Source organism: Carettochelys insculpta, chromosome 28 (assembly GCF_033958435.1).
Source record: "Carettochelys insculpta isolate YL-2023 chromosome 28, ASM3395843v1, whole genome shotgun sequence".
NCBI classification, from domain to species: domain Eukaryota; kingdom Metazoa; phylum Chordata; order Testudines; family Carettochelyidae; genus Carettochelys; species Carettochelys insculpta.
The window spans coordinates 839,252-859,631 of record NC_134164.1 but is presented as its reverse complement, the minus strand read 5'-3'; the positions used below and the strand labels follow the sequence as shown (position 1 = coordinate 859,631).

The window sequence follows — 20,380 nt, the reverse complement described above, 5'->3', positions numbered from 1 at the left end:
ATTACTGAGAATTATGTCAAATTGAAATGGATCCCGCATAAATTGAAAGGCAGTCCTGAATCTTTCCAAATCAGAGAAGTGCTCTTCAAATTTTTAGCAGATTCTGCAACCAACACACATAACGCTGCTGATTAAAATCAGCATTTCCTGCACTGTTCCATTTTTTGAAAGTGAGTGAAATCCTGATTACGTGACACACAGTTTCAGTTTTGATATGAACTTGCTTATATAAGTAACCAGATGGCAAATTAACTTTCCCTTTCCCTTAAGTTTCAGATCAGCTCATTCATATGAGATGTGATGTCAGTTACAGAACGCAAGTCATGCTACCACTCTATCTTCGATCACTGTGTATGTAGCTAGCATTTCTGCTGTGGCAAGAAAATCCTGGATTGGAGCTAATAAGGCAGTAAAATCATTGCAACGCTTTTCCATGATTCAACCATTGCACATTTGCAAAAAAACCCAACGTCATTAAAATCATAGTCCTCCATTTCCTTCAACAACTCCATAAACTGACGATGGCTCGTAGTACTACCACATATATAGACAGTTTTAATTACTGCCCCCATCACACTTTTCAACATCTGTTCCTGCCATTTGAGCACTAACATCTTCTTGGTGTAAGTTGCATTAGAATGAAGCCAAAATATTCATTTTTTGCTGCTGCTTCAAGAAGATCAATAAATCCAGATGTGTCCAATCATTGCAGGTGCACCATCCGTTGTTACAGAAATACGTTTTGTCAAATCTAATTCAAAACTTTTCAGAAACATCTTTCAAAGGTTCAAAAACACTGACACCACGAGTCCGAACTCTCAGCTCACGAATTGTCAGCATTTCTTCATGAATCTCCAAGTCTTTTGAAACAAAATGAATGCAGATCAGCTGCACAGTGTCCTTGATGTCATGTGCCATGTCCAATGCCACAGAAAAACACACACAGTATTTCAACTGAACAAGCAGTTGGCCTTCAATATTTTCTTCCAAATCTTGCACTCAACGAGCAATAGTTTGGTGACACAACTGAAGATGTTTTACTTTCTTCATTATGTCATTTTTTTGTTTTGGATTCATAATTTTCTAGCAGAATTTCCACCACAGTACAGATGATTTCTTTCACTAATTCCTCTGCAAATAGCTCTCTCTTTTGAGCTAGAATCCACTGTCTTGAAGCTAGCCAAAGTAACAAGCTCAGAAGTTGAAATAAATTGTTTCAAAAAAATGCTGCTGTTCATTAAATTTGAACTTCAGGCGAGTGATTTCGTCAACTCTATTTGGACTGACAAAAGGAAACATTAAATTCAGTGTATGGCTGTAAAACGCTTTTTAAAACTGTCCATCTTGTTTTCATTAAAAGTTGTTTTCACACAGTATACACATTGACTTTTCATTTACTTCCATGACAGCAAACTGCAACTGCCATTCATCGTGAAATCTCTGGCCGATCTTTTTCCCAACTCTCTTCTTCTTTGTTACTCCTGTTGAAGTGATGGCTTCCTCCTTACTAGTTGGGTTGGCAGCAGCACTTACGTGTTGCCATTTCTGAACAACAAAATTATCCATGTCTGAAACAAGGGTAACATATATGTAACATGTCAAAACAAAAAGCAGTCAAGTCGCACTTTAAAGACTAGCAAAATAGTTTATTAGGTGAGCTTTCATGGGACAGACCCACTTCTTCAGACCACAGCCAGACCAGAAAAGACTCAATATTTAAGACACAGAGAACCAAAATACAGTAAGCAAGGAGGACAAATCAGAAAAAGATAATCAAGGTGAGCAAATCAGAGAGTGGAGGGGTGGGGGGGAAGATCAAGAATTAGATTGAGTCAAGTATGCAGACGAGCCCCATAGTGACGCAGAAAGTTCCCATCACTATTTAAACCATGTGTTAATGTTCCGAATTTGAATATAAATGTCAGTTCGTCCACTTCTCTTTCTAAAACGGAGAGATAATTTCTCTTCAGTAACACACATACCTTGAGGTCATGGACAGAATGCCCCATTCCATTAAAATGTTGACTAACTGGTTTGTGGATCTGGAGTGTTTTGATGTCTGTTTTGTGCCTGTTGACCCTTTGTCTAAGGGAGTTAGAAGTCTGTCCAATATACAAAGCATCTGGGCATTGTTGGCACATGATGGCATATATGATGTTAGTAGAGGAGCATGAGAAAGTGCCCGTGATTCTGTGAGTAACCTGGTTAGGTCCAGTGATGGTATTTCCAGAGAAGATATGTGGACAAAGCTGGCAGCGGGTTTTGTTGCAGGGAAAGGTTCCAGGACTGGTGTTCCTGGGGTATAGACTGTGGCTGTTAGTAAGGATCCTCATGAGATTGGGAGGTTGTCTGTAGGAGGGAACAGGCATGTCACCCAGGGCCTTCTGGAGTGTAGCATCCTGATTAAGAATAGGTTGTAGTCTTTAATAATTTGTTGCAGTGGTCTGAGTTGGGGGCTGTAGGTGATGACCAGTGGTGTTCTGTTCTTGACTTTTTTGGGCCGATCTTGGAGTAGCTGGTTTCTGGGTATGCGTCTGGTCCTGTCGATTTGTTTTTTTTACTTCTCCTGGTGGGTAATTCAGGTTTATGAATATTTGGTAAAGAGTTCTTGTAGTCTTTGGTCTCTGTCAGTTGGATCAGAGCAAATGTGATTGTACCTAAGAGCTTGACTGTAAACAATGGATCTAGTCACGTGTGCAGGATTGAAACTAGAAGGGTGTAGATAAGTATAGCGATCAGTAGGTTTTCGGTACAGTGTGGTACTGATCAGGCCATCCTTGGTTAGTACTGTAGTGTCCAGGAAATGTCTCTCTTGCATGTTGTAATCGAGGCATAAGTTGATGGTAGATTGTTAAAGTCTCTGTGGAATTCTTCTAGAGCCTCTGTACCATGGGTCCAAATCATAAAGATGTCACTAATGTATCTTAAGTAGAGGAGTGGTAATATATATATGTAACATAGGTATATTATGTAACATTGCTAAGTAAATAATTATCCACGTATGAACTGAAGATGACAAGTACAGTAAACTTTCATATACAGAATTCTACTATCCGTAACTCTCAAATAACCAGCATTTTAACGACAAGTACATTTTAGTTATGTCTTCCACAAGTACAGAAAAGTGAAAGTAAAATACAGCAAATACATGATAAATTCACAGTGTACAATACTAGTGCTGTTGGTAAATAAAGTACTCTGTGAACATGTTTGTTTCTTAATAGCCAATCTTGTTTTTCTGTAATGTTATATATTGCTAACTATACCTCTCTATTATCCAAAATATTTGAATATCCAGCAACCTCCCAGTCCTTGGGCTGCCAGATAAGAAAGAGTTTACTGTAGTTAGAAAAATAAATTCCTTCTGGCCTTTGAATTTGCACAAAGCTCTGTGTTACGCCTGTGCTAATCATCTTGAAATGCCCTCCTCCTCCCACAGAGCCAGGCACCCCCAGACCTCCTCCGACCTGTAAATTAATACCCTTCCCCTCCCCCAGAGACAAGCACCACGAGCCCAGCCCACTCCCATATATTCCACCTGACTCACCAGAGCCACTGCTGATAGAGCAAGGGTCAAAGGCGCTGCGCTGGGCCGCCTGAGCTGCATCATACATGCCACGCCTGGCCCCAAGGCCACACCAGGTCGCGGGCCCTGAGGAAGCAAGAGCTGTGCTGGGAAGTAGCTGCTGGGGCAGCATCAGGCAACAGGAATTGCACAGCATGAAGCTCCTGGCTTAAGCTGCAGCAGCCATGCTGGGAAGCAGCTGTCAGGGCAGTGCTGGGCCACAGGAGTTGCACGGCGCACAGCTTCTAGTTAGAGCCACAGGAGAGGCACTGGGCAGACTGATGCAGGGGCCAGCCTCCTTCGCTGCAGCCATGCACTCAGGATGAGGTGCATGCACAGAGCAGACAGAAGGGTGCCCCATGTGTGCGCCCCATGCTGAGCAGCATTTTGTCACGTGGTGAATGAGGAGCATATTGGACACTACAGTTCTATAATCTAGCGCTTGATCCACAGGGCTCATAACAAGAGCAAAGAGCCTGACCATTGCAAGATATATTCTGCACAGCCTAAGGAGTTATTTACTCTACAGGTTTTTCTGCCACTGCTGTCTGTGGTTCAGCTTCAGTATTTGAACTTCTTGCAAAGTTCAGTACTCCCACTTGTTTTACATTGATAGACATCAATAAGTAATTAGTTTCTATCTTGGGTAAGAAAAATAGTTCCAACTATTATTTATCAAATGGCAAGGAGATTTGAGAACTTGGGGAATTTGGAATGGATCCTTGGATCACTAGCTCTAATATAAGCCAAGTTAAATGTCAATCAAAAGTACCTACCATAAGATGGCTGTGAGATGCCTACCTGAAATGAGGTGGTGATAGCTAAGGATGAGATTTTGTCAGAGAGTTCATACAGTCTGTGACTGTCAGAGACCTCAGTGACATTTTCTATTTCAACTCTGTCCCCTGCGTGGGTAATGGACATGTTTACCTTCCCACCCCCATTTTTTAGTAAAGGCACAGAAAGGTAACAACCTTCTGTGGATTTTTGTTTAATAAAAATAATCAGGACAAAAATCTTCACCTTAGTGATGGTCTTTCCAATTCCTAGTGGATATGAATCCATGCTGCAAAATGTTAAAAACAAATACTTTTTGGGCAGACTCAGACTAAGCAAAGACTGAATGGCCCATGGAGATTAAAAACCTCAAAAGATGATGAGCACTGATGGGGCAACATAAGTAAAACTTGGATGGTGGATGCTGTACTTGTTCTATCCTAACTAAGTTGTATTTCAGAACCCTAAGAGCACCTGACACCTGAAGATGAACCTCAAGGAAGAGAAACTTTTTGATTAAAGAAGAAAGGGCGATTAAACTTTTGGAGTAAATGTGGGAGATGCCTTTAACTTTTTCCAGTCTTTCCTTGGCAAGGTTCTGTAAAAGAAAAAGGGCCTCAGTTCTTGTAACCTCCTCACAAGCATTATACAAAGAAACCAGCTTTAAATAAATAGAGGGAGACTTTCCCCAATAACTCAAAAGTGAGGTTTAATCATTGTTTAAGGTCCAAATTAAGGACCTACTGGCTACAGGATCTGATGTCTAGACTCAGTTTCTTGATGGCTTTCAGAAAGCAGCAGACAACTAAGTACATAAACTATACTGTCTTTTTAACCAGTTAATAAGAGAATTTCAGAATTGTAACTTGAACTCAAAGAGCTGTGACTGAGGCCCTTCTCAGACTGCATTTAAGAGGAATTCCAAATCTAGGCTTAGCAATGAATTCTTGGGGTCCAGAATTCTGACTCTCAATCAGCCAAATAAGATTTTCTAGATACCTGCACAGTGAATACCTGGCAAGAATAACTAAAGGACTCATCAAGAAAAGGCTAAACCATCCACTCTCTCTAGGCTGCAAGTATCAATCCTCTGTAGTCTGTTATTTTCCTGGAATTAGGGAGCAATTTAACAGCAGAAGGTAATGCAGTTGGGAGATAAGAGAGTCAAACACCACCTGCACCGATAGTCCAGAGAATCTCCAAACTGATGAGCAAGTTGGGTGCGAACCGAAAAATGTTAGACAAGGATCATTATTCTCCTCCCACACTGCATTCTCAACACGCTGATATCAGGGTTCACAGAGGCGAATAAAGGAGTGGGGACACTTTAGAAAAGGTAATAAAAATAAGATACTGTTAACAGAGATAACTCAGCAATCTTCTGGTCTATTCAGAACTGATCCTTCTACCCTAAAATCCCCACACGTCTCACTGACAACCCCCACGCAATAGTCTCTCAACACCAAGTGTTGCTAATCCCTTAGAGAGCTTTTGCATTGGAAATCTTCTTGCTGAACGAAAGCACAGATGCAATCAGTAGCGCCAGCACCTGTGACCAGCGGAGAAGTGTTAGCAGAGCATATGGCACACCTATTTATGTGGTAAGAAACTTACAATATCAGCAAAAACCAGCAGAAGTTCCCTCTCAACAACTTAAAGCTTACAAATTACATTCTCTTCCCCTCCGACATCAGCAACGTATAAATTTAAACGCGGCCGCTACACAATTAATACAGACAGGAGAAGTCATGGAACAGAAAACGGGAAAAAAGGATGCCCTGTTATACCAGGAAAAACATTCACTTTGGGAATGCAAACATGTGGCTGGACCTACAACTGCGGGGCGGGGGGAATGTTTTGTTCTCTGGCTGCTCAGAAAAAATTCAGTTCATGTCAAACTGAAAACAAGTTATTGTCACCAATGTAAGAATGGATATAGGGAAACTGAAAATGATCCATTGGCATGTGACTAAGATGATCAAAAGGACTGAATTCAAGCCATATGATCATAGCTTGACAGAACTGGGTATGTTAAGTTTGAAAAAGAGGGTTTTAGTGAGGATATTATAGCTGTCTTCAGATATTTGAAAGGCTACCATAGAAAAATGGAGAAAAAAATTTTCTGTCAAAGAGGGCAGGACAACAGACAATGGGTTCAAAACTACAGCATAGCTGATTTTGATTAAAACTTATGAAAAACTTCCAGTAGCAGAACAATGGGATGTTCTGCATATGGAGGTTGTGGAAGCTTCTTCACTGAATGTTTTCAAAAGGAGTCTGGATAGGCATCTGTCTTGGACGGTTTAGACACAGCACTTCCTCCATCTTGTCAGGAGGTTACACTAGAAGGGCACAGCAAAGAAGGAGCTGATGGTGGTGCTGTCCTTTTAACCCCAAGCTTAAGGCACCCTTCTGGGACATGGGAAAACCGGGTTCAATTCCATTCTCTGCCTAATGGAGAAGGGTAAACTTGGGTTTTCCACATTGTGGGACAATGGCTCAGCCATCAACTATGGAATAGTCTGGTGTGGGTCTCTCTCCCCTGCCTCCTCCCCCTTGAAGTTGTCCTACCTACCAGGCTATGAAGTCACACATCCCCCCCACCCTCACCCCACTAAGTATTCAGTGTCATTCATAATAAGAATTCAAAAAAAGAGAAACAAAAATTAAGACTACACAGGCCTCATGCAAGGCATTTTACCAGCCATAAATCACTACTAGAGACATTAAAGCATGGATCCCAACCATGACATGAACAATTCAATAGTTAGCAAATAACTAATTAAAGTCTCTTGAGAGAGGTGTCTGCTGAGGCAAATAGATACAGTCTATAATGTTTGGAGAAAATATGCAGAGGCAAATAGCCACTCTATATAACTCTAAATTAAACCTTTGCTTATTTTAGTTCAGGAAGCTGCTGCAGCAAAAGCAAAGACTCTGCTCCCATGAAAAATCAAGTCTACTCCCACGAAAAATCACGTCTGTGATATCCAGCAAAAAAGGGTTTAGCTATCCCTGCCTTCTGGCAAACATCACAGGTACCATCAAAACAAAACAAAAAGCAGTCAAGTAGCACTTTAAAGACTAGTAAAATAGTTTATTAGGTGAGCTTTCGTGCGACAGACCCACTTCTTCAGACCATAGCCATACCAGTTTACTAATACTACCACAGATGTGTCCACTTCAGAGGAATATACCACCCATGTGACTTGCTCTTCTCCTGTTATATATGCCATCATGTGCCAGCAATGCTCCTCTGCTGTGTACATTGGAGAAACTGGGCAAACACTTCATCAAAGAATGAATGGACACAGAACAGACATTAGGAATCTCAGTACACATAAGCCTGTCAGTGAGCATTTCAATGGAGTGGGCCATTCTGTTAAAGACCTGAGAATATGCATCGTATGACAAAGATACTTCAAAACGTAGATTACGTAGGGAGATTTGTGAACTGGAGTTCATAATCAAATTTGGCATATTAACACTTGGGATGAACAGGGACAGCAATTATCGCATGCATTACAAGGACTGTTTCCCTTCCTTTGATGTTCATAATTATCTCAGGCAAAACACTTAACACCCCTCACTCCCCTCCTTCAGTTCCATGTATTTGATTTGTCAGTTTTTATTGCATTTTTTTGGATCCCCTGCACTACATAATTGTGTCTGGACTTCAAATACTATAGATCTGAAGAAGTGGGTTTGTCCCACGAAAGCTCATCACCTAAGTGTTACATGACTGCTGTTTTATTACTATCCAAAAGTTATGTTCTACATCCTTCAGTTTCAAGATGTGTGAGCCCTTCCTGCTCCACTACAGTCCCAAATTGTTCCACAGTTTTAAGTTTAAATGCATTCTAATTCACAAGGGAAGCATCTGGTCAGTTTAAACACTGGACAGGTCTTATAATGACATCCTTTTGGAGTATTATTTCTGTTTAGCTACATGTTGAAACATTTTCCCACAGAACTGGGCAACAGTCAGTTGCTAGCTGAAGATCTCCCTTCAACTCACAGTAAAACTGTGGGTACCTGTCTAAGACAACTTTAGTCTCCTCTATGAAGTCTTTAGGTACCCAAACAAGATATACATTTAAAAAAACCAAAAACTATGTACTGCTATTAAAAAGGCCATTTCTCCTGTGAAAGTCATGTACGCTGGGTACAATTAGGAATCTTCACATTACCTCTGCTCCATCACCAAATTTCTTCATGAACACACATTGTCAAGCATTTAGGAAAAAAAAAAGTCCACTGAGTGTCAAATCATGTGTCATCGATATAAAACCAGAACTGGAATAACAATGAGCATCTGAATGTGTTTTGTCATCTGATACCTTTGCAGGTGTCCTCAGAAACACAGCAACAAAAACCAAAAGAAGTGGCTATATTTTAGTCGCAAATGGGGAAAAAAAAAAAAATCCACACAGCACTGTAAACATAGCCAATATTCCTCCCGCATAGGAATTCCACCTGTAACTCCTTAAAAAAACAACCCTGAAAGAAAGTAGCCTTTCAAGCCCATAGAACTGCTATCATTTCAACTGAACAGGGAGACTTGCCTCACAGAAGAGAGTGAGTTTGTCATCTGGAAGAAGTCCGTTGGCCTCATCTAAGAGAAAGTCTCTTCTAATGAACTTCTTGAATCCCCAGTCCTTGCCCTGTACAAATCGATATGCTCGCTGGCTCTCTGAAAGACAAATATGTTGGTTTAAACAAATGCTAGTGCTCTTAATATCAACAAACACTAGTAACTGATCAAACTGATCAGTGCAACACATACCCATTGCTTTTGTTTCTTCTCCTTTAGCATTGAGGATGGAGAATTTGAACTTTGCACGAACTTCACTCTTTGGACAGCTAACCAATAATAGGTAGAGGGACAGGTAATCTTTACTTTCTTCATCCAAGCCTTTAGGGTTCACACGCAAACACCTGTAGAAATAAACATTTGCAGGAGATGTTAGGAAGTTTTCTGGCACAGCATTCAATGTTAGTAAAGCTTACACAATAAAATGTACAGCAAACAAGTCCTGGTACACTGACTAAGGTTAACATACTAAGAATACTGAATGATATTTCTTCTGGATACATTTCCTACATGGGCACTTAGGTAGCTCGACGTATGAATCAATCTATCTATCTATAAGACAATCAATTCAGAATATTGAAAGGGCTATGTACGTACTATATTCTGCTAATGGAGACCATTAAAGACCGCAAGCCACAAGAAAAAAATCTTCAGGCACTTCTTGTATATATCCAAACACTGTGCCAGGGCAACAATGTATTTTCCCCGAGTGTATGGGTGCTCAGGGAACAAGGACCTCTCTGCAGTTTAGATATGTTTGAAATATCCCAGTGTGCTAAGAACATTAACTTATCTCACCAGTCTGTATATGCTGTGTATCGTCTGTAATATTTCTTACCATTTCAGTTTATCATTGGCTCCAGATGAAAAGGTTGAACTTTTGATGACCTCACCCATTTCCTCCCGGCAGAAGCTAAAGTTGTTTATGGTCCACATGTATGAAAACTTTACCACCTTAATCTGAAGGTTCAAAATAATGAAGCCATTAATGGTCATGATAGAGCACAGTAAGTGGAACCCTACCAAATTCACAATCATTAAAAATGGGTCATGAACTGTGAAATCTGGTCTCCTGTGAAATCTGTTTGTGTGCTTTTACCCTACACTAGAAAGATTACATGGTGGGAGGCAAATATTTCTCCAATTGGGGGTCCTGGCCTAAAAGGAAGTCTCAAGGGTCACAAGGTTTATTTTGGCCAGTTTATTGCCACCCTTACTTCTGTGATGCTTTCAGAGCTGGGTGGACAAAAAGTGTCACCTGTTAGTCAAGCATCTAGCTCTGAAGGCAGCACCCCACCAGCAAGAGCACAGAAGTAAGGGTAGCAGTACTGCACCCTTTTGTAACTAAAATCCAATGTAATCCTAGAAGCACTGGCTTAGTCATTTGATAATTAGACTCACCTCTGAAAACATGGGTTCTAAAATTTGTTTGGATCACCCAACTTCTTATTTTGTGCAGTTATCTTATTAACCTCTGAACATCTGAGCACACTGTGAATTTACCTGAGTGTAGCACCAGCTTTCGGCCACAGGTCCACTCGACATTTCTGCCGGAGGAGGAGGACTCGGCACCCTTGACATCGCCAGTTTGAAGATTAAATAGGATTTCACAATTCAGTGAAGGAAACAGTTATGCTGTCTTCACCCTACCAGGCGCACAAAAAGGAGAAAAGAGCAATTCCATTAGAATTTGCAGGCCATTTTACTCAGAATATATATAAAACAAGAAGTCACACTCATTCTTCTTTGAACAGCTTTAGACAGAAGCAAGGTGTAACTGCAATGTGAGTAGACATCTCAGCGTAGATGCAGTGACATGAGCATCAGCTAGGGCTAGCAATGGAAGTACATACTCAGTGTTCTTTGGCTTGCTTGCATAGCCCACTGTGAAGTCCATGCCGACATACTTACATTGCTATTTTTAGCAGTGTAGATAAGCAAAAAGCTAACACAGAAAAGTCTATCCAACCTGCAATTACACTTCTCACTGCAGTGCAGATATAGGGATAAGAAAGATGAGAATCTGCAGCACACCATATTCATTCATCCTTTTAATATATGAACTCTTAATGGTAACCAACAAAAAATATAGAACCCTACTCCCAGATTAGAGTAGGGTACTCCTTACTTGACCTGCACTTACTCTTGTTGTTCTTAGAACACCGATTAAGGTCCCTTGGGGCCCTGGCTATGATGTTATTATCAAAACTGTAACCACACAAGGATAAAAATGTAAAAATAAATTAAAATAAAACTATGGTGATCTGTTATGTGCCCAAAAAAAGTGACCTTAAATACAGCAGAACCTCAGAATTACAAACACGCCGGGAATGGGGGTTGTCTGTAACTCTGCATGTTCATAATTCTAAACAAAACATCATATTTATTTTTTCAAAAGTTTACAACTGAACGTTGACTTAATACAGCTTTGAAACTTTTCTGTGCTTGTTTAAGCCATCTTAATTTAAATGAAAGCAGCATTTTTCATCTGCAAAGTAAGCAGTCTCTTTACCCTGTCAAATATTGTAAGACTCCCTCACCCTTAAATAAAAAAATAAAAAGCTTATGTTTTGCACAGTATGGCACTTGTTTACTGGGCAGGGGAGAGAGGGTAGGTGAGAGGTTTGGTCTCTGCTGCTGCCTGATTTCACACTGCCACTTCCAAACGAGGAGAGCATTTGACTGGTCATTTTGTAACTCTGGTGTCTGTAATTGAGGTTCTACTAGGCACTACTCTGGAAAGGTAGCGAGAAGGCTTTTAACTTGTGTAGCTGCTTGCCCCTGCAGGCAGCCAGGCAGGCTAAAACCCCCCTCCCCATGCTTCCCAGAGCAGCGCCACTTGATAGCCATGACTGTTCACCCCCCGTTAAATCCCTCGCCGGCTCAACTGCCACAACTCCCCCGCCCCCATGGCTCCAGCTGCACGTGGGGGGCTCCCCTCCAACCTCCACATACCCAGCTCCAACTCCCATGCCCCAAACCCCCCACACGTCCAGGCCCCAACCCCATTGTGGTCCCAGCTCACTCCCATGCCATACGGTTGGCTCAGTGCACACAGGGCTCCAAACCGCGCCCCGCTCAAGCGCCCCACCCTGGTACACCCCCGTTCAACGACTCCCCCCCACCCCTGCACGCACAGGGCTCGGGCTCGGGCTCGGGCTCGGGCTCGGGCTCCCAGCCCCAGGGGCACTGTGTGGGGTTCCCAGCCCTCCCCCACTAAACCACCCTGCCTCACTGCACCCCCGCCATTCAACCTCCCTGCCTGGCTCAACCCCTCCCTCCCATGGTCCCAGCTCACATCCCCCCCGCACACTTGGGGCTCTGGCTATCAGCCACCGGTGGCATGTGCAGTGGTTCTAACCCCCCTGACAGCTCAACCCACCCCCACCCTGGTTTACCCCGTTCAATGTCCCCCAAACTCCTATCACCCCAACTCACACCCTGCCCCCCCGGCACATGGGACTCTAGCTTCAACCTGCGCATGGGGCTCCCAACCCCCCGCATACACATGTCCAACCCGCATACCCACCACCGCCATGGCCCTGACTCCAACACCCTGGCCAGGCTCAACCGCTGCCCCAAAACCCTGCTGCATGTGTCCAAACCCCTGCACTCCTCAGTTCAACTGCACCTTCTCACCTCTACCCTCCTGCAGCTCTAACCCACCCCAGGCTTAACCCCCCTACCCCCTCCCAGGGCCCCAACGCATCCCCCCAAACCCTCCCCGACTTACGCAAAATTCAAGGTACACAAGGGCTGCATGGAACACAACAAATCGCTTGATCATTGTCTTCGGTTCACCTCCTCTGGGGCACCAGGCATTGGCTACTGTCGGCAGACAGGATACTGGGCTAGATGGACCTTTGGTCTGACCCAGTACGGCCGTTCTTATGTTATGTTCTTAACCTTCGAATACCTCAAGGGATTACTGTGTTATATTACATCCCACTTATAGAACTGCAGGCTTGTCATTGTGAGCACATTCAAATTAGAGGAATGCTTATGAAATGAATCGTGTTTTATTTCATAAAGACTTTGTGGTGTTTCCTGCTTTGGAAAAAAGCTAAAAAAACATTTTTTGAGTTAAAGTTGTAACACTGGGGGTGGGTTTCGAAGGGAAGGAGGGAAACAATAGCTCCGTGGATTGAGCATTGGTGTGCTAAACCCAGGGCTGTGAGTTCAGTCTTTGAGGGGGCCATTTAGGGAACTTGAGGAAACAGATTTAAACATCAAAAATCTCTCAGGGATGGCTATGGGTCCTGCTGTGAGGGCAGGGCACTGGATTCAATGACCTTTGGAGGTCACTTCCAGTTCTATGAGGTAGGTGTATCTGTGTATATGATAAACGAGCAGAAGAGTCATGCCATCACGTTACAAGCAGAGGAATTAGATAAATAACCTCTCCTGAGCTGATGACTCTGTCAGCAGAACCCACCCTTCTCTCCCTTTTGGCCACTTCTTCATCCATCTTGTAAAAAATTCCTATTTTCTTCACCTTAAACAATAATTACACCCATGTGATACAACATGAATGCTTTACAGAAATCAAGATAGATTAGATCTACCAAAATTTCCTTATCTATTAAGAAAACCACACAAGTATTAGAAATTCAAATTAGTCCGATGAGACCCAACTTTGGTACACCAATACTGTATTTCATCTATTTCTCCATTTACCTCCATGCCTTTACTGTTTCTTTCAAAATTTGTCCTTGAGCACTGGTGTGTAGATGGAGAGCTTTTGAAGTGAACCAAAGAGCCTTTAATTCCACTTTATCTCCTAGTATAGACCAGGCCTCAGAAGAGGCATACTGTGTAGTCTCATCTTAAAGGGGTCTGAGGGCAGAGTCTTTAATAAAGATATATTCAAACATTTAAAAATGTTGGTCACTGAAATTAAACATGATAACCACAATAATTTTTTTGAATAGTGTAGCTAACCAGCCCTACCTCATTATTCTGGTGATGGCACCACTTACCTGCAGTCACTCCACAGTTTAAGGATAGATAAAATCTTAAATTTCAATGTAACAAGAAAACACTCCTGTCCATTCTTCTCTGGAAAAAACAAAAACCTCTCATGCCTTTTTATACAGAATTAGGGGGTGGGGGAAGAGAGAATTTCAAGTTTTTCCTTCCTCTTTGTGGGTCACTTTGAAGTAAAGCCCTGTGCGAATATACCTTTCTATCCACAGATGTGGATATCCATGAATATAAACTGGTATCCAATGAACGTGCAGTTCCTCCCAGCTGTACAGCCTCCTGCCATGTCACCTGGCCGGGGTCTTACAGCCCTGCTGGGAGTGGGGCAGGGGCTGATACAACCACACAGTGAGGAGGAACTATTGGTGCAGGCCCCTGGGAGCAGTGGCAATGAACTGTTCTCTTTAGACCACTGTGGTTCCTGGGAGTAGAGTCATGCAACTCAGCAGGTACAAATTTCTGTCTGCAGATAATGATGAGTATCTCCGCAGGGCTCTACTTTTAAGCACTCTTCTAGACCATGTTTGCACCCAAGTGCTGTAGAATTGTTCTGCCATGGTGTTCAATACGTTCCCCACTTGCCACGTGCGGTGAATAGGACATTGTGGTGCGGTGATTGGTTCTGGAGCCGCATGCAGCTCTTGGAGTCTTTAAATGGAGCTCCTCTGAGCTGCACATTTAAGTGCTGTCTATCCACTCCACACATGCACCCCACCTGTTGGTGGGACAAACACGTGGCCACAGCAGCTCTGGCCCTGGCGAGGTTCCTGCCAGCATGTCCACAGCTCGAGCTGCAGTGTGGCTGCTTCTGGAGGCTCTGGTGAGCATCATATTCTGTTTGGATGGCGGGCGGGGGGAAGAGTTGGTGGTGCCTGACGCTGAGAAAGGGGAGTGGGGACCAGCTGTGGAAAATACAGAGGGACAACCACAAGTGTGGTGATCCTTCAATTACTATTGGACACCACTGTTCTAATGTATGAGAAACAGCACATGAAACTAAACAGACCAGTCTAATTTCATAATACATTCAGACGTAAAGCCAAAAGGTAAAAAGAGCAACATAAAAAGGCAAGCAGAATTAGAATTTTTAAACCTCTTCAGCCTCAAGAGTTTAATATATTAAAGAACAGTTAAGTAATCTTAAACTAACTTACAACTTTATCCCCTTGATTCTTTCACATTCAGGTCAGAAATTGATTAAACAAACATGTTTTGTTAAACTGAACAACGCCTTGCTTCCAGTGAGAAGTTGAATATAATCGCACCAAATCAAATTTCAATTGTATTGAACACCGCTGACAAAGTACTTCCATAGCAGGGTGTGCAAAATACGGTCTGTGTGACAGATCCGGCCTGCCAAACTTTTGGATCCAGCCTGCCGTGATCATCTGGGCCACCACTGTCCTGCAGTGCAGCAGGCCCTTCAGACAAGCTCCCTGCCTGCTGAGCCCTGCACAATGCTAAAAGCAGACAAGTGCACGGGCCACATGCATCTCTGCAGTGCACCCCATGGTGGGAGACTCCTCACACCTCTCATTGGCTGTGCACAGGGGCAGGCGGTACAGACAGTGAATGAAGTTCCCTCCCCCATACTCCTGTGGGGCAGGCAATGCAGAGATGAACATGGCACAACTATGGGGCTGTGACAAGCAGGGAGCGAGCCTGAGGGTTTCACTGGGCTGCTGGCCATGAGCTGTCTACTACGGTAAGTGCCTCCCAGCCAGAGTCTGCACTTGGCAGCCCACTGTCTCCTTTTCAGACAATTCCCTGCACCAGGTCTCAACCTAAATCCACTGCTCCCCATACCAGAATCCTCTCCTGCACCCATATTCCCTCCCAGACCCTGCACCCTAATCCTCTGCTCCAGGTCACTACCCCCTACTTCACCCAAACCCCACCCTGAGCTCCCTTCTGCACCCAACCTCCACCCCACACCCTGCATCTCCTCCATTAACATAGCAGAGCATGGCCCTTGACAACTTACCAAATTCTTGGAGAGGCTCCCATCAAAAGTTACTGGCCACCTCTGTTCTATAGAGGCTGGAAGTACAGGTTGCACCTCTGAAATCAGGTACTCTCTGGTCTAGCAGGACTATGGATGTTGCCAGACCACAGAGCCCAGAGGACACAGGGGAGGTCAGGGAGAGCAGTGGACTGGAGCAGGGTCCTGGCAGTAGTCAGGGCTGAGCAGCAGTGGCCCAGCATTGGCCAGGCAGCCCCACTGGGATCAGGGAGCAGTGGGGGAGCTGTGTGGCCTGGGTGCCCCAGCTGGGGAGCGATGTTCCAGCTCCCAGCCCTCCTGCAGCTGCCACAGGGCCAATGCAGCAACTGTGGGGGGTAAGGAGAGAGGGGCTATGGAAGCCTGCAGCAGGGCTGGAAGCCAGGGACAGAGCAGCCTGGCAGGGGCCAGCAGCAGGATGCCAGCAAACTCCCTTGTTCAGAACCAGTCTGGTTCTCAAGGTGCTAGACCATGGAGCTCCAACTTGTACTTAGCTCCTTAGTAACAGAGAGGAAGCCGTGCTAGTCTATACACTATCAAAACAAAAAGCAGTCAAGTAACACTTTAAAGACTAGCAAAATAGTTTATTAGATGAGCTTTCGTGGGACAGACCCACTTCTTCAGACCATAGCCAGACCAGAACAGACTCAATATTTTATCTGTTTTTTATCATTATTTTTATCAATATCAATATTTAATATTTTAATCAATATCTGGTCTGGCTGTGGTCTGAAGAAGTGGGTCTGTCCCATGAAAGCTCACCTAATAAACTATTTTGTTAGTCTTTAAAGTGCTACTTGACTGCTTTTTGTTTTGTTAGTTCCTTAGCAGTCTAAAATTGCAAGGCACGTAGAAGAGCACAAATTGTTGGGCAAAAGTCAGCATGGTTTCTGCAGAGGGAAGTCGTGTCTAACTAATCTATTAGAATTCTTTGAAAGGTTAACAAACAAGCAGACAAGGGGCACCCAGTGGACATAATATACCTAGATTTCCAGAAAGCCTTTGACATGGTCCCACACCAAAGGCTTTTATGTAAATTAGGCGGTCATGGGATAGGAGGAAAGATCCTTTAATGGATCGGGAATTGGTTAAAAGACAGAAAACAAAGGGTTGGAATAAATGGTAAATTTTCACAATGGAGGGGGGTAACTAGTGATGTTCCCCAGGGGTCAGTCCTGGGACCGATCCTGTTCAACTTGTTCATCAATGATCTAGAAAAGGAGGTAAGCAGTGAGGTGGCAAAGTTTGCAGATGACACCAAGGTGTTCAGGACAGTCAAAACCAAAAGGGATTGTGAAGAACTACAAAAAGATCTCAGCAAACTGAGTGATTGGGCAGCAAAATGGCAAATGAAATTTAATGTGGGTAAGTGTAAGGTAATGCAAATTGGAAAAAATAACCCAAATTACACGTACAACATGATGCGGTCAAATTTAGCTACGACAGATCAGGAAACGGATCTTGGAGTTATAGTGGATAGTTCTCTGAAGACATCCACGCAGTGTGCAGCGGCAGTTAGTAAAGCAAATAGGATGTTAGGAATTATTAAAAAAGGGATAGATAATAAGACAAAAGATATCATACTTCCCCTATATAAAACTATGGTACGCCCACATCTTGAGTGCTGCGTGCAGATGTGGTCTCCTCACCTCAAAAAAGATATATTGGCATTAGAAAAGGTTCAGAAAAGGATGACTAAGATGATTAGGGGTTTGGAACGGGTCCCATATGGGGAGAGGCTAGAGAGACTGGGACTTTTCAGTCTGGAAAAGAGGTGATTGAGGGGCGATATGATAGAGGTATATAAAATCATGAATGGTGTGGAGAAAGCGAATATAGAAAAATTATTTACCTTTTCCCATAATACAAGAACTAGGGGACACCAAATGAAGTTGATGGGTAGTAGGTTCAAAACTAATAAAAGGAAATTTTTCTTCACACAGAGCACAGTCAACCTGTGGAACTCCTTGCCGGAGGAGGCTATGAAGGCCAGCACTCTATTAGGGTTTAAAAAAGAGCTTGATAAATTTTTGCAGGTTAGGTCCATAAATGGCTATTAGCCAGGGGTAAAGTATGGTGCCCTAGCCTTCAGTACAAGGGCAGGAGATGGATGGCAGAAGATAAATCACTTGATCATTGTCTTATGTTCTCCTTCTCGGGGGCACCTGGCATTGGCCACTGTCGGCAGACGGGATACTGGGCTGGATGGACCTTTGGTCTGACCCAGTATGGCCATTATGTTCTCTCATCATCACCACCACCACCACCACCACCAACCATGGGCTCAGTGCCCATTGGTGTCTGATGCCACTCACTATTTCCTTCCATCTTTCGGTGTCCACTGTGGAATGCCTTAGTTTCTGTTGACTAGTTCTGCTCCAATCTGCTTAGCAGCCTCAGCCAGGAGTTATATATTGGAAAAATATTTTTAAAAGGGAAGGTTTCCTCTTACTCAGTGTCAGAAATCTTTCAAGTTAACAATCATTACAAAATATGCTCTGCAGCCTCAAGGCAACCTGAGACAAGACTAACATATTTCTGAAACATTAAAAGAAAACCAAGCTGATCTTTAAAAACAGATAAAAACTTTGTGGAATGCAGCAGATATTGATATTAAATACTGACACCAGTAACATCTGTGCATCCCTCTACAAATCAAGGTTTCACATTTCAGTACTAAGAATCAAATTTCAACACGGAATAACCTATTCATCTTTTACTTTCATTAGTTAGCTTCCCTCTCTACAAAGGGACTTGAAAAGCTGTTTATAGAATACTGTATATTCCTTCACAGCTGAAATCACAGTATAAAGTGTTAACAGAAATCACCACGCAAATCTCTCTACAGAATGTCTTTCAGTGACATCACAAGGCCATAGCGCTGCTAGCATTACATGACATTAAGAAATCATAATCTAAGATAACATGAACGTGATAAGAAACATACCAGCATAAATTCCAACTACAGTGGAGTGGACTGAAATGAGGACCCAGAGGTCAAACAATTTTTTTCAATTTTGTTACACTATATTTGGACAGTGCTTTTGACAGATCTACACTGTGCAGAAAACATTGTTTACCATAATTTTAAATCTATTTTGATTGATGTCTTAAAGATGAGACAAGTACTGGATAAAACATAAGAGTGTGAGAGAAAATAGTACAGAATACATCTAGATATGCCTAATGAATACATTAGTTATATTGGTTAGATGTAAACAAAAGTATTTTTTTTAACATAAACTTAAATGAATAGAGAAGTGGAGAGTTTGGATGATGAATAGATTTCTTTGCTTTTTTATTTTGCAAACTGTCACTTACTATAGCATTTTAGTAAGTGGTGCTCTATAATACAATTTCCAAGAAGGTATATAGCCATCTGTCACCCTTGTATCTCAAAGTGACTCCTAAAATGAATTTAAGCAGCTTCTTTTCCATTTTACTCATAGGGAAAGAATTAAATGACCTGCCCAAAAATATAAGCAATTCTGTGTCTGAGCTAGCAATCAAACTCGAGAATCTTGGCTCCCAATTCCCTTCTCAAAGTACAGATTACACCATTCTTTTAAAGAGGAGTGAACTCCATCTTGGTGGTTCTCTAAGTTATGATATTTAGCTACTACATCTATTATTTTCACAATCCTATTACATAAAGTTGTTTTATCTTTTACCAGATCAAATAGCCTAAACATCAGATGCATGAACCTAAACAGAAGTTCAAAAGCCTTACCCACCTAACTGCTAATTTTACACATATCATTTCCCCCAATAAGGCCTAGACAGACAGGGTAATAAAAGTTATAACAAGATGCTAAGAGAGTGCAGATGTGGTCACTCCATCCAACAAAAAACCGAAACAAAACAAAAACAAAAAAAACCTGGAAGTGGAAAAGGTTCAGAAAAGGGCAACAAAACTATTAGAGGCGTGGAATAGCTTCCATATGAGGAGAGATTAGTAAAATTGGCACTTTTCAGCTTGGAAAAGAGATGACTATAAAATCATGATGGGGGTGGGGAAAGAGAAAATAAATAAAGTGTCATTTGCACCTGCTCATAATGCACAAAAGTAGGAGTCACCAAATTAAATTAACAGGTGGCAGGTTTAAAACAAACAAACCAACAATTATTTCTTCAGACAATTCACAAGCAAACTATGGAACTCTCTTGCCAGAGCATGTTGTGAAGGGTTCAAAAAAGAACTAGATAAATTCATGGAGGATAGGCCCATCTATGGTTATGAGCTGAAACCACAAGGATGGTGTCCCTAGCCTCTGGTTGCCAGAAACATGGAATGGATCACTTGATGATTACCTGTTCTGTTCATTCCCTCTAGGTCACCTGGCATTGGCCACTGTCAGAAGACAGGATGCTGGATTAGATGGATCTTTGGTCTGACCCAGTATGTCCACTCTTATGCATTACAACAAATGGCCTAATAGATTGCCAGGCTTTTAAAATAGCC

At 42.6% G+C, this 20,380-nt stretch overlaps 1 protein-coding gene across 3 annotated transcripts in view; it reads right to left on the bottom strand.

Moving 5' to 3' along the window:
* SPOP (speckle type BTB/POZ protein) overlaps positions 1-20,380 on the bottom strand; it is a 44,211-nt gene that overhangs the window by 9,962 nt on the left and 13,869 nt on the right. For all 3 annotated transcript variants that reach the window (XM_074979222.1, XM_074979223.1, XM_074979224.1), the window contains exons 2-5: positions 10,440-10,582; positions 9,775-9,896; positions 9,129-9,280; positions 8,908-9,035 (exon numbers count right to left, since the gene is read on the bottom strand). In XM_074979222.1, coding sequence (XP_074835323.1) covers positions 8,908-9,035; positions 9,129-9,280; positions 9,775-9,896; positions 10,440-10,517 — 480 coding nt within the window. In that variant the 5' untranslated portion in view covers positions 10,518-10,582. The remainder of the gene's footprint in view (positions 1-8,907; positions 9,036-9,128; positions 9,281-9,774; positions 9,897-10,439; positions 10,583-20,380) is intronic.